General features: G+C 46.5%; 1 protein-coding gene across 3 annotated transcripts in view; it reads right to left on the bottom strand.

Annotated features, from left to right (window-relative positions):
• The window catches only part of DNPEP (aspartyl aminopeptidase), a 297181-nt gene that overhangs the window by 88913 nt on the left and 194679 nt on the right, over nucleotides 1-13589 (bottom strand). For all 3 annotated transcript variants that reach the window (XM_069616885.1, XM_069616887.1, XM_069616886.1), the window contains exons 11-12: nucleotides 9509-9669; nucleotides 1398-1437 (exon numbers count right to left, since the gene is read on the bottom strand). In XM_069616885.1, the coding sequence (XP_069472986.1) occupies nucleotides 1398-1437; nucleotides 9509-9669 (201 nt within the window). The remainder of the gene's footprint in view (nucleotides 1-1397; nucleotides 1438-9508; nucleotides 9670-13589) is intronic.

Raw genomic sequence — 13589 nt, 5'->3', positions numbered from 1 at the left:
TTTGATAGGGAGTGGAGAAGACGGAGGAAGAACGGGGCCCTTCAGAAGAGGAGCCACTGTATGAATGGGCCTATTAACCAATCATGTTTAAAGTTAAGTCGAGATACGCTCCAGTTGAGCGCCTCGTGAAGAGTATTGTAAAAGTTAAGAGGTATTGAGAAGTGAGGCCGTGGAAGTCAGAGCGGAGAATCCTGGCTGCTGTCAACCGTCAGGTACCTGATGAAAGTAATGCTGAACAGATGATGATACGAACGAAGAGCGGGGAGAAATAACGAAGTCGGGCAGAGGCAGCTCTGGACTCCGCTCGATACAGAGACTGGTAACGCGTATGGAGCTGACAGGACTGCCGCGAGAAAATGTAACACGGCAGCCGTTTAGAATCTGCTCCGCTTCGACTCCGCTCTTCATGAAAGGACCGGCCGAGGTGAAGCCAAACGAAACGCTACGTCCAGCTGGGAGGAGCAGCTGGAGAGCACTGTGCTGATAAAGCCCCCACTTTTGCGGGGGCGGAGCTTGTGTAGCAGCCAAGGAGCCGAGTCCTGAGAGGCTCACTGGAGCCGCATCGAGCTCCATCAACCAGGGCAGCAAGTCTGAGAGGTCGCAGAAAGTCCGGAGAGGAGCGCTGCCAAGCAGAGAGCCAGCCAAGGAGCTGGTGAACTCCCAAATAGGTGAGAGAGGTCCATGTCGAATGTTAGAGGAAATGGGCTCACAGAGTCAAAGCGGCCATTAGAAAAATAGAAAGGGTGTCTAACTGGGAATACAAAAAACACCGAGATTGAAACATTTATAAACTGCCCTAAAGGAAAGAGAGAGACCTATCTGAACTGTCATGCAATTTAAGGGATAAAGACCTCGAAAGAAACGTTGAACTGTTAAACCTTGTTCAAGCAACAGGACTGATTACTTGAAAAGGAATCATCTGTTCTGGGCGAAACACTAAAAGACCCAAGCTTTGACCTTCCAAGAAATAGAGACTCTCCCGATGAAGTATGAGCCTGATGGTTAAAATGCCAAGTCAAGGGAAACCCGCTAGCTGAACTTAAGGTCAGGAAGTTGTCAGTACTGTCAAATACTGATGTTATAATTAAAAAAAGGAATTAATTAATAAACAAAGTTCATGTAAATCAATACAGTTTCTAGCCTATCTCTATCTGCTCTATCACACAAGGTCAAAGGATTCGTCATAGGATCCGCCCAGGAAGAGCTGTCTAGTACACTGTTCACAACGTTCAGTCCATTGCCTGACGCAGAAGTGAGGCGTGATGCGCCCGAGACACTTGGAAGAGTAATACTTGTTCTTAGAACACTGGGAAAGAAGAGTAGAACATCCAGAAAACTTGACAGTAGATGTGAGAAGCAAATAATACTTGAAGGCCAACATTTAAAGTCAAACATACCTTGTGGAAGGCAGGTCTGTGGTTGTCTTCATGCTTGTCTCTGCAAGAGAAGATGGCATTTGTGAGCAGACACCACAATCTCCCCAACTGTAAATCAACCCAGAAAACACCCCAGCCACTTGCCAACTTTGCTACTGAACCTGTAGTCCCCTGCACTTACCGTTCTATCTGGGACACTCTTCACCTGCCCCCCAACCCCTACACCCATCTACATGCTGCACCAGGGACCTGCCTCCCTACACTGTGGATATTGCACACCTACCATAAACTCCATGCGACATAATGGCCACTCTTCCCCAACCCTCCCCCCCCCACATGAGACACCAGCCATTTAAACCACACAATAACATGCCTTTATCAGAGCCACAGTCACATACTCACCACTGAAGCACCCGACACTCTAGTAGCGTGCCTGCCAACTGAGGCAATTCTCACCCTCTCGTCATATAAGGCTAGCAATCTACACACCTCCCTGACACATACAGTCAATGATTCCACCCTCTACCTAAAACACTGGCCATTCATACTGTACCTCGCCACATGGGGCACAAGTCAACACTGCATCATGCCTTCAACGGAGACACCAGTCACCTAATCCCCATTGTGCCACCAGAAAACCTAGTCATACATCTACCGGCTAACTAATACAGCCTCCACCACATACACACAATGCTGTCATCTACGCTATCCACCTACCCACCATAATGCCCCATGAAACATTGGTGCCGTACATGGAACACTGGTCCCTGGCCTCTCAGGTCAACCAAGACAAGGTTTAAGCAACAGTATTAACTGAAATCTGTAATGCCGACTATCATTTCATGAAAGAAAGTTCAGTATCCTTGAGTGATGGACACTCCCGCCCCCTGAACATCTTAATTACTGTCCCTAAGGACAGCCAAGATTTGACAAGTTCAGTCCAAAATCAACTTTTAGGAAGTATTTCTATTAAGTCTTAAGAGAGGAACATTCAGTTTGTTGGTTTTAATTATGGAATACATTTTTAGAATAATAAAGAGAAACAAACACAAAACCCAAGATTGCTCTACGCATTTTGGGAGGTTCCCTTCTTCAGGAGCGAAATAATATAAGTCTTCAAAGTTTCAAATGGTATCTAAAGAATTAGTTGGAAAGATACAATCAGTTTCACTATTTTTAAGGGTATTCAATCAAATTCTCGCATGCAGTCCAGGAATACTATTGTCCAATTTCCCTATATTTGGCTTCAATTGTACAACTTTACTACATAAAGTCAATTAACAAACAAGGAAGGCACTTGGATCGAAATGACAGAATAGTGGTATGGGGCATTCATTTCCCCTCAGATTCCACAAGACAACCTTGCTGCACAAGGCATACACCAAGTGGGATAATGGTGCACACTTAAGACACTTAATTAGAAATAAATACAACACAACATAATTTTGACAGCGCACACGTTTTCTAACGCGTGATGTAATTAACAGGAGCCCACGTTATGACATCATGCCGTTAACGTGACATGATATAACTAAACTACCATTTTGGATTCAGAATCAGCAGCACAGTGAAAACGCTGGACTATGTGACTTGCTGTATACAAGAAGGGGCACCTGGCTCTTCCTTGATCTACCAGGTATAAATAAAGACAAAATGATCAGGGTGGTTACAGATAATGAGCGACTCTCTCAATGTATCCATTTACTCTCTATGAGGATTTGTATTCTATGCGATTCATGTATCAAGAAAACGTACCAACAAATCAATACGTTAGTCAGTGTTCCACAGAGCGGCCGGCGGGCAGAGATACTGAACAATAGGCAAGATCTGTACTATGATCAAGAGACACATTAACGGCACACTGCCCCACAGGCACAAGTTAACCGCAGCGGCTGCCCGTTACATTTACACATGGCGCAAGTTAGTTTAAAACTCAGCGTCTATCGTGAGGTGCAGCGTGGGTTACAATTTCCATGGCAGCCACTATGTCACTATGCATTGCGAGCCTGTATCCAGTATATGGATGTTGAGTTTATAGCACAATACGGAGCCGAGTAGAAATGTTTATCCTATATGTAATGTGTATAAATTACAGGGTGAAAATGTATAGTACACAGTAGATGTAAAGTTATGATGGTAGCTTTTATCATATTTGAGAAAACATATTTCCAACCTATGCGAGTGCACACTACCCAGAGACATCCATGATTGTATGGAGAGACACACCGGTTCAAAGGGTGAAAATTGAAACACACTGGATTCCCAGCACTATGGCCCGTCATTTGGTTTGTTTAACACACAGGCAACCAGAAATGGTGACCACAGGCCATGTGACATGCCAACCTCCAGCAGGTAAGCACTTGTAAATCTTTTAAATTTACGCAACACTATGTTACAACAGCCTGGCTGCAGAGTTTAGATCCCTAGTTTAGACTATATATATGCTCGACTGTCTTTCCGCGATTTGGGAATTGTGTGCCTCCAACTATCTCTGCCTAAATTCCAGTAAGACTGAGATCCTTCTCATTGGGACCCTTGCTTCCGCTTTCCCTCTTTCACTCTGGCCGACTTGCTTGGGCCCTCTACCTGCGCCTTCCTGCGAGGCAAAAAGCCTTTGTGTCATCTTCAACTTCACCCTCTCCTTCTCTCCCTCACATCACAGACCTCTCCAAGTCTCACTACCAGCTGCACCTCCTCAGGAGGTATTCTTCCTTTTCTCACTTTCCCCCAGAAGCTCACTGTCTCCAGAGACCTGGTTCTCTCCAAGCTAGACTACTGCAACAGCCTCTTTCTACATCTGCCTGCCTCTACTCTTCGCCCTCTGGAACTAATCCAGAACCGGACTGCAAGATTTGTCCTTGTCCTCAAGCCCAGGGATCGTATCTCGCTAGCCCTAAAATCTCTCCACTGGCTCCCAGTGGCTGCGAGTTCAAGACCCTTTGCATTGTCAACAAGGCTTTCTGGTGCCGGGGAACACACTACATCCAACTCTCTCCTCATGAGCACCCTCCTTCTCGAGCCTACTGCACATCCACCTCCATCTCATAGAGGGTCAGACGCTTCTCCAGGCAGAGAGTGGGAGGTAGATCTCTCCTCGGCTGGTGCCTCCCTCTGGAACAGCCTCCCTATCTCTCTCAAACCTGAGCAGGACGACCTAAGGTTCGGGAAGCAACTCAAGACCTTCCTTTTTGCTTCTGCTTTCTCTCCCCTGCTGATGTACTTGTCTACTCCGCTAACTGGTTACATAGCCACCCTCTGAACCTTAATGGGCACCAGGCTTCTTCAAGACTAGTAGCCACATGCACTTCCTCTGGGCCGACCACACACTTAGGGACTGTATCTGCAAATCTACAGTCCCCTGCCTCCTTGCACCTACTTAGAGCCGGCCACCCAGGGGCACTTACATGAGCTTTGCCTATTGCACTGTTCCCTCCTCCCTCTTCCTGCTACTCTCCCTTCCCATTTGCACTTGCACGTTCTGAATAACACAAGGCCTAGCAAGATAGTTTATTTTGTCCTCCCTTTGTCTCCCCTTCCTTGTCTTGCCGCACCTAGAAACACTTGTGTATGGGTGCGTTATAAATGACTTACCACAGAAACACAGAAAAGCACAGACAATAATTCCATGCGACTACCAGCCAGATGTGCATGTGGTGAAAATGCATGGTAGGTGTCCCTTTGTGGGGTAAGGAAGAAATGAATAGCATTGGTGCTTTAGGATAAATAAAATTCAGATAAGACTCCCTTAATATTAGATTGTGGTTTGTATTTGTATTATAGACATTGGATCTCAAGAATCCTCATAAAAGTAGAACGTAATTTTCTGTCCTGATGAAGGCCGATGCAATAAGAGCACCATTCAACCACTCAAATAGGCCAACACATTTGTGTCGTAAATCTGTTAATATAGCAGTGTTAAGCACCGCACATAAGCAGAGTGAAGAAGGCAAACAGACTTAGATAGTCCCAGTAGAGCAAGAGGGACTGCATCACGTGTATGGGTCACTTGAATTATTAATGTTGTGCACATGCAATTTACTATATTTGTATTCCTGTGGAACACTGACTAATGTATTGATTTGTTTGTAGGTTTTTAAATAGCACTTTTCTTGATACATGAATCGCATTGAATACAAATCCTCAGATAGGAAATAGATAAAATGAGTGGGTCGTCCACTATGCAGATTACTGTCAGAGGAACGTTTTAAGAAATTGGTAGCTATATTTATTAAACTATAAGATTCTGGTATAACAGAACCACCAAGATAAATGGATACCACAACTCTTTGTAAACAGAACTCAACTTCTGATGGCTAGAATTAGATGATCATATTTTAACATTTCATGTACAGATCACCCAGTCTACTGTTTCCATGACAGAGAGGACAACTCCCAGATTATAAACATTCCTTAAGGGATCACCATTACCTAGTTGTGATCTCCAAACATTTCACTGTGAGAAGAGGTACGATAAATTTGAATCCTACATTGCCTACATTTTCCCTACTCTCATTTGCCTTCTCAAGGTTGGGTTCAAATACAACTCTTGAGCTATATCAGACTAAATTAGAATATTGATATGAACACAATAAATTAAATCGTCAAGCTTACATGGATAGGTAAGCAGAAGTATGTAAGCAAGATGACTACTATAGGCTTTTTGTGAACTGAGATCATTAATTAGCTCTTCTCCTCTACTTTCCTCTTTTCTTCACTACAGACTGTAATAAAGTAATACATTAGAAGTGAACTGGAAATTGACTGTGAAAAGGCGCATGGCATGAGCTAACCAGGTGATTGACATTTTGACTCCATGTGAGAATTTGATTTAATGCCCTTAAATATAGTGAAACTGGTTGTCTTTTTTCAACTCATACTTTAGATAACATTTTAAACTTTTGAAGACTCATAAGAATTTTATTGGGATCGTATCGGAAATGCGTAGAGCAACCTTAGGTGTTGCTTTTGTTTCTGCATTATTATTCTAAAAGCATATTTCATATTAAAAACCAACAAATTGAATGTTCATCTCTTAAGACTTACTTGAAATATTTCCTGAAAACTGATTTTGGAATTGAACATCAAATCTGGGCTGTCCTTAGGGACAGTAATTAAGGTGCGCAGGGGACCGGAGCGTCCATCACTAAAGGACACTGAACTTTCTTTTCATGATTATACGACTTTATGTGCCAGAGTTGTAGTTTTCTGCGCAGCACTCTAAATCACATTGAATGTATATATATTTAGTTTAAATAACCACAAGAAGTTAGGTGCGCAGCCAGCCCCGATCACATATACCATCATTCCATCTCCATGTTTAACAAACCAACTGGCCCTTCATTTTATAGGTAAGATCAGATTAGAAGATTAGAACCAGTACATCCGAACCTTCTGTTGTGTTGGTACCTCATCTACCAGCCCCGAGTCACTCTGACCTTTTACTATGCGCGGCAGAGAGGACATTGAACACCTACTTATTGTCTCAAAGTGATCTGGCTCACCTTTAGATATTATACCTCCTAGAGTTGCCTGGGACATCAGTCCAGTTTTGGCAAACAGGATCCTATAAATCTTTAATGACTCACTGATTAAGGGCATTGTATCTTTAAGCTGGAACAATTCAGTGATTAAACCCCTTTTTAAAAAAAACGCCCTTGGATCATGAGGACCTATTCAACCATCATCCAAATTCTGTTGGTGACTTTACAATTTTGGCATTCAAGGTACAGTATTAGACTGAATTACATTCTTTTCAGAGGGTCGGACTTTACAGACTCATCTAGGATATTTTTTCTTAGATCCTCCCTTTGGAATGCAGCATCCCATAAGGAGCCGCCCTTTCACCCCTCAAGTTCTGTCTATATCTTTATCCACTTATGGAAGTTTGTTATGTTCAGTGTCAAAGAGTTGTGGAAGAGAGGGAGATGTGTTATATCTAGCAGTGTGAATGTTGTTGCTGCTCTGCCTGCTGCTAGTAGAATGTTGGTGCATGTGAATGAATGTCAGCTCAGAGTTTGCTGGGGGAATGGGATGTCTGTATAGCTCCAGGGATGTCAGTTGGACCTGAGCTGAGAGTGCCCAAGGATGGCCCGTGTGCATCTCCCCCAACGTACCTGAAACTATAAGCAATAAAGGAATTAAAGGAATAGAAGTGCACCTGCAGTCTCTGGAGTCATTACCTGTGTCTTGAGTAGCTACATTATGATACTCAGTATAATAAAGTTGTATTTGATTCTGTTGTCATATTTTTTAACTATGTTGAGGACGCAAAGATTTATGTGGATCTTAAGGTTGGCGAGGACTCACTCGCCATCAAAATCAGTGTCCTGAATGTCAAATCCTGGAAGGATGCAAATTTCCTTAACATAAACCCTAATACAACAGAAATGTTAATCAGCGGCAAACCTAATGCCTGAACCTCAATATGCTGGCCAAATTCTTTTGGGCAATGCCCTATCCAACGCCCTGAGGTTAGGAATCTAGGTGTAATCTAGATAATAATTAACACAAAACTCTCAAATATCTGCAGTCATAAAGCTGCGCTGTATTATGATAAGGAAAATAAAAAGACTCTTACCCTACTTGACCTTCCCCCTTGACCTCCAACACAGGTGATGGTAATGAACTCCCGGGTCTCCTACCATCTTGATTTTAACAATGGCATATATCTTGGCCTCCCGACTACCAGATCACAAGACTGCAGAGGGTCCAGAACACAGGGTCCAGACTTTTAACAAAAAACTCAAAGTATAACCATATAACCTCAGCTCTTTGATATCTGCAGTGGCTACCGATAAAAAAATAAAAACATTTTGAAAAAAATAATAAATAGGACAACTTTCAAGAGTATGTGCGTCGTTTTTAAAGTCTCACACATCCCACAGCAAATCCTCTGTTTCACAAGTTAAGCTCATCAGATAGAGGCATGACATGATACTGAAAACGAAGGCGAGATTAGGAGGTCACTCCTTCCTAGTCAACGTGATCAGGACTTGGAACACCCTAACCCCTTAATATCCGTAGGGAATTCAACTTGTTATCTGTCTGGGAAAAACAGAAGACTTTCTTATTTAACATCCATTAATCTTCTTTATAAGCAGGTATTTTTTTTAATATTCTGCCCTGTATCATGTATAAAACCAGCGCTGAGATACAGATATCAGTGATAGTTGTGCTCCATTAAACCCCCACATAACAAAACACAAATGCCACGTGACGCCACCCATCCAAAACAGCATCCAACTGTTAGTGCCACTCACACGTACCCGCCACACTGCAACTTTTTATACCATCCCCTACTGGCCACACAAAACTCTAGCCACCAAACCACCAATTGTGACAGCAACTAACTGCCAGCAACTATTCATGAGACACCAGCAACCCCTTTTGTCTAGGATGCTAGATGCCACTTGCAACAGCAGCACACATCAATGAGAAACACACCATTTACCAGTCAACTTCACCACCTATGACAACGACCACCCACCTATTAACCAATCGCCTGAGAAACTATACATCTAACAGCTAGCCCACAGCTTAAGACAGTAGCTAACGCCTGGCTTTCCTGCACAGGGATCACCCTGCCAGGCTGTCATCCGAGGGAACATTAACCGACCCATGCAAACTCATCCTCCAAGACTCTAGCCACCTACCATCGATATGGCCACCATCCACGTATCTGCTAAACACCCCATGCACCAACCTGTTGCACAACCCGATACACTCAATGCTTGATATGATATTGCCACATCTACCAACCCACTTCCTCTCCCAACTCTTCTTGGCGCTTTTCCACATGCGACACCAGTGGTATCAACCCATCTGCCACTCTTCCACCTGAACAACATTGTTGAAATCTGCTGCCGTGTCACACCAGAGATCACAGCCTTGCCCTCCAATTCATATTCTATAGCCATTTCCACCAGCCACCTCACTGCCTCCAAGACTGGAACCAGACTAAAGTCACATCAACACGTGTGACCACATCTCCACACGTGAGAGCAGAGCCAGGACCACAAGTCATATCTGAATGCTTCTAACATTCCAATAACCCGTCCATCTGTGGCACCGAAGCCACACCCACCAGTCACCTTTCCAGATATGACACTGGAGGGATTCCCACCATCACTCACAGGTAGTTTGGGTGTGCGGCGTGCGCCATGTCAGAGCTTATCATGTAAGACTTTGGGATGGACTCTTCAAAGGCGGTCAAGTTCTGGGGGGTGGACGAAATTCGGCGAAGGATCAGCTCTGTCAGCAAGGACTCTGCACCATGGGCGCTGCCTGAGCCCACCTTTGGAAGAAAAGAGGTGACATACGTTGAAGGAGCCTGTCCTGTAGATAAACAGTGCCACGCTCGGAAACCAAAGAAAGGAAGGATGACAAATACAATGCAGACTTACTAACAGGTGTTGCTTAAGCATTTGTGACGTGCACACGTTTTCAACTAGGAATATACACTTCCCACATTCATGTTTGAGCAACTACAGATGCAGAAGCACGGATATGTGGTTGAATATCTGAGCAAAATTACATTGAGGGAAGGGTGCTTTTTTGTGCCATTAATGGACAGCAATTATTGACTCAAGTATGCAACATAACAATACACCACATGCCACGCATTTGTGGGTCCCCGACTATTGTCAGATGCATGCTCACAGTACATATGTGTCAATCCTAAACCCCAGGTGTTGCATTACCCCCAATGGGGCCGAGCACAGATCCACATTGTGCAGGTAAATTCCTTTTGACAGAGAAGAACAAGTTACTTTCTTACCTGGTAACTTTCTTTCGATGGGATGTTCATCTGACGTATTCCTCAGAAAAGCTTTGGCGTCTGCGTCGATGAGGTCGATACGCTGTCCTCGAGGGCCTCCGTCGTGCCGACTTCACCGGATGTTATAAGTAGGACGCACGACGCCCGTAGCCTCAGTTGTAGTTTTTTCCCCAGAACGTGTGGCACCAATCTTCTGCCAGTATGACTACAAAAAGCCTTGCGGAAACGTAAGCTGCAATCGCATAAGAAATTCTGTAGAGGGGCAGGCTGGGAGGGTGCGATGTGGAATACGTCAGAGGAACATCCCATCGAAAGAACATTAGCAGGTAAGAAAGTAACTTGTTCTTCGAGGGGATTGTGTCCTCTGACGTATTCCACATCTATGACGGACTCCCAAAGCAGTAGCAACGTATGGAGGTGGGAAAGAATTTAGAATTTTAGAATGCCCAATTAAATTGCAGAATAGAGGATCGCCTTGCCAAAGGCCAAATCTTGTCCATGGATGGAACCCAGGGAGTAGTGTTTTACAAAAAGTATGGACAGAGGCCCATGTGGCTGCTTCACAAATGTTACGAATGGGAACACCCCTCCAGAGCAGTGGAGGCAGCCACACGCCTAGTAGAATGGGCCCGCAAGCCTACTGGAGGGTCCTTACCCATGAGCTTGGTGAAGACTCTTGGGGCGGAGGTCAATCCGAACGGCAGGACCCGAAACTGAAAGTGCGAGTCGCCAACCGCGAACCTCAGGTACTTCTTGTGCTTGGGATGAATCGGCACATGAAAGTAAGCGTCCTTGAGGTCGAGAGACACCAGCCAGTCCTGAAGTTGAAGGGCCTGGAGGTCTTGAGAGAGAGTAACCATCTTGAACTTGTCCTTCCTGAGGAGCTTGTTCAAACCACGCAAGTCCATGATGGGTCTCAATCCCCTGTCCTTTTTCGGAATAAAAAAATATGGGGAATACCATCCTTTGTTCCTCTCCGCTACAGCCACCAGTTCTATGGCGCCCTTCTCCAGCAGGGATGTGATCTCCTGCGCAAGGAGCGGATCCGGACTCTTCAAAGAGAGATTCCCCGGTGGATTGTCGTGAGGCCTCTGCCGGAAAGGAAGACAGTAGCCGTGGGCTATGATCTCCAGAACCCACACATCTGAAGTAATGGCACGCCATTCTACAAAACGCTGCCAGCTTTCCCCCAACCGGCGAACCATGGGACATGGCCTCATGACTGAGCTGAAGTCAGTGTCTGAGGGCAAAGAGGCAACTGCCCGAGCGGCTTTGGCACCTCGAGTACCTTGTTTTCCACCTCTGGTACTTCTACGTTGGCCCCTTTGACTGGCAGCTCTCCTCGATCTACAAAAGGTAGAGTAGTATCGAAAAGAACCTCGCCTCCATTGCTGTCCCCTAGGACGAAAAGGCGGAGGTTGATGGACTGCAGCGCTCAACGACTTTGCTGCAGCTTTGGAAGTCTGCAACCTCTCAAGGCTCTCGTCAGCCTTGCTGCCAAAAAGATGTTCACCATCAAAGGGCATGTTGAGAAGCCGGGCTTGTACATCAGGCGCAAACCCCGACTTCCGCAACCACGCAAACCTGTGCATCACGATGCTCGCCGCCATGGACCGGCTGACACAATCTGCCACGTCCGGACCCGACTGAAGGGATTCACACATGGCATCCTTGCCATCCTGAATGAGGGCAAGAAAACCATCCCATTCCTCCCCTTCGGGAATATGTTCAGCCGCCAAAGAAACACAATTCCACAAAGTGTGAGTGAATCTTGCCAAGGCACAAACAGAGTTGGCTGCCTTTAAAGCCACATCCCCAGATGACGATACTTTCTTCGCCCAACCGTCAAAGCGCTTGTCGTCCCCATCAGGACGGATGATAGGGTACGACACCTGCTTCGCTGGGGCCGTAGCCACCTGCACCACCAAACTCTCCGGTGTAGGGTGCGATGACAAGTAGCAGGGGTCGCCACTGGCTGGGCGGTATTTTTTCCGCAACGACTTACCCACTGCCGGGAGACTCTCCTGAGCAGTCCAAGCCACCGCCAACCTTCTTTGTAAGGCCATATGAAATGGCAGCACCGGGTCAGTTGGTGGACCCTGGTTCAAGATATCTGTCAGGTCATCCTGCAGAAAATACACGGGTAGAGCAGACCACCCCAAGTACTCTGTCACCCTCGACATGAGACGCCGGTATGAAGACTCGGCGTGTGTGCTAGGCTCAGGCCGACCAAACACAACCTCTGGGGAGGTGTCCAGACCATTGGCGTCGTGCAAAGACTGACGCAGGTCTTCCATCTGGCTATGACCAGACAACAGTTTGTCAGGAAACTCATGAGGAACAAACCCCTCAACATCAGACCCTTCATCCACCTCCGATATATAATCCAAAGGCTGGAACAAATCCCTGGATGAGGGCACAGAAAAAGGTTCAAATAGAGGCCTCACTGACTTCCTCAGGGCCTTCATTGGAGTTTCCACCGTCACACGGGGTTCCTCCTGTAAAGCCTCCACAAAAGGCATCGAGGGCATCGACGGAATCAGCGTTGAGCGAGGCGCCGACAGCTTCGGCTTCGAGGCCAGAACCCCGGGCATGTCCTTCGACGGCCTCTGCCCCGATGGCGTTGATTACTTCCTCGGAGGCAGAGCCCCGAGAGAGTCCCTCGACGGACATGGGCATCGATGGCGTCGAAGTCTCTAAGAAGACCTCACAGGCTCCGACAGTCTCGAGGGTGTCGAGGACCGGAACCTGGAGCGGACATGGCTAGAGCGATCTACCTTGTCCGATCGGGACCTTGACGGCCCCGATGATCGCGCCGACCGCCCGAGCCCGAATGCGTGCGAGAGGTGGCCCTAGCGCATTCCCTGTGGGCTTCTCTCAAAGGCGCGGACGGAACAGAGCCCTGAGACTCGAAAAATGCCATCATCTCCTTACGAAATGCGTCCCATTCCGCAGGAGAGGAATGCTTGTTAGGACAAGCTACCTGCCGTCTGGCGGAGTCCTCGGACGGGGAAGGCCACAGGTGACGGCGCTTTTGCAAGTGCCTAGAAGAGGCAGAGGAATGGCGGGGACCACTCCGGGACCGAGACCCCCTGGACTTACGCCGACGCGGAGAGTCGCCGCTCGAATTGTCGGTCAAAAGCCCCGTGGATTTCGACTTTCGGGGTTTGGAAACCCTACCTACAGATAGCTTCTTCTTCTGCTCCCGCACGGCCTTCGACGTCAAAGACTGGCAATCGTCACAGTCTTCGGTGGCGTGGTCATTGCCGAGGCACCAGAGGCAGACGTTGTGCGGGTCCGTAAGCAACATCCTGGAACCGCAGTACCAACACTTCTTGAAGCCCAACCGCGGGGTAGAAGACGACGAAGACATGATACTTCACAAACAACCAAGTTCGAAGAACCGATAGAAATCAGAAGAACCGAGGCGCGCCGAG

The sequence above is a fragment of the Ambystoma mexicanum genome, chromosome 9 (assembly GCF_040938575.1).
Source record: "Ambystoma mexicanum isolate Mex_15411 chromosome 9, UKY_AmexF1_1, whole genome shotgun sequence".
In the NCBI taxonomy this organism is placed as follows: Eukaryota; Metazoa; Chordata; class Amphibia; order Caudata; family Ambystomatidae; genus Ambystoma; species Ambystoma mexicanum.
This window is presented reverse-complemented; position numbering and strand designations above follow the sequence as displayed.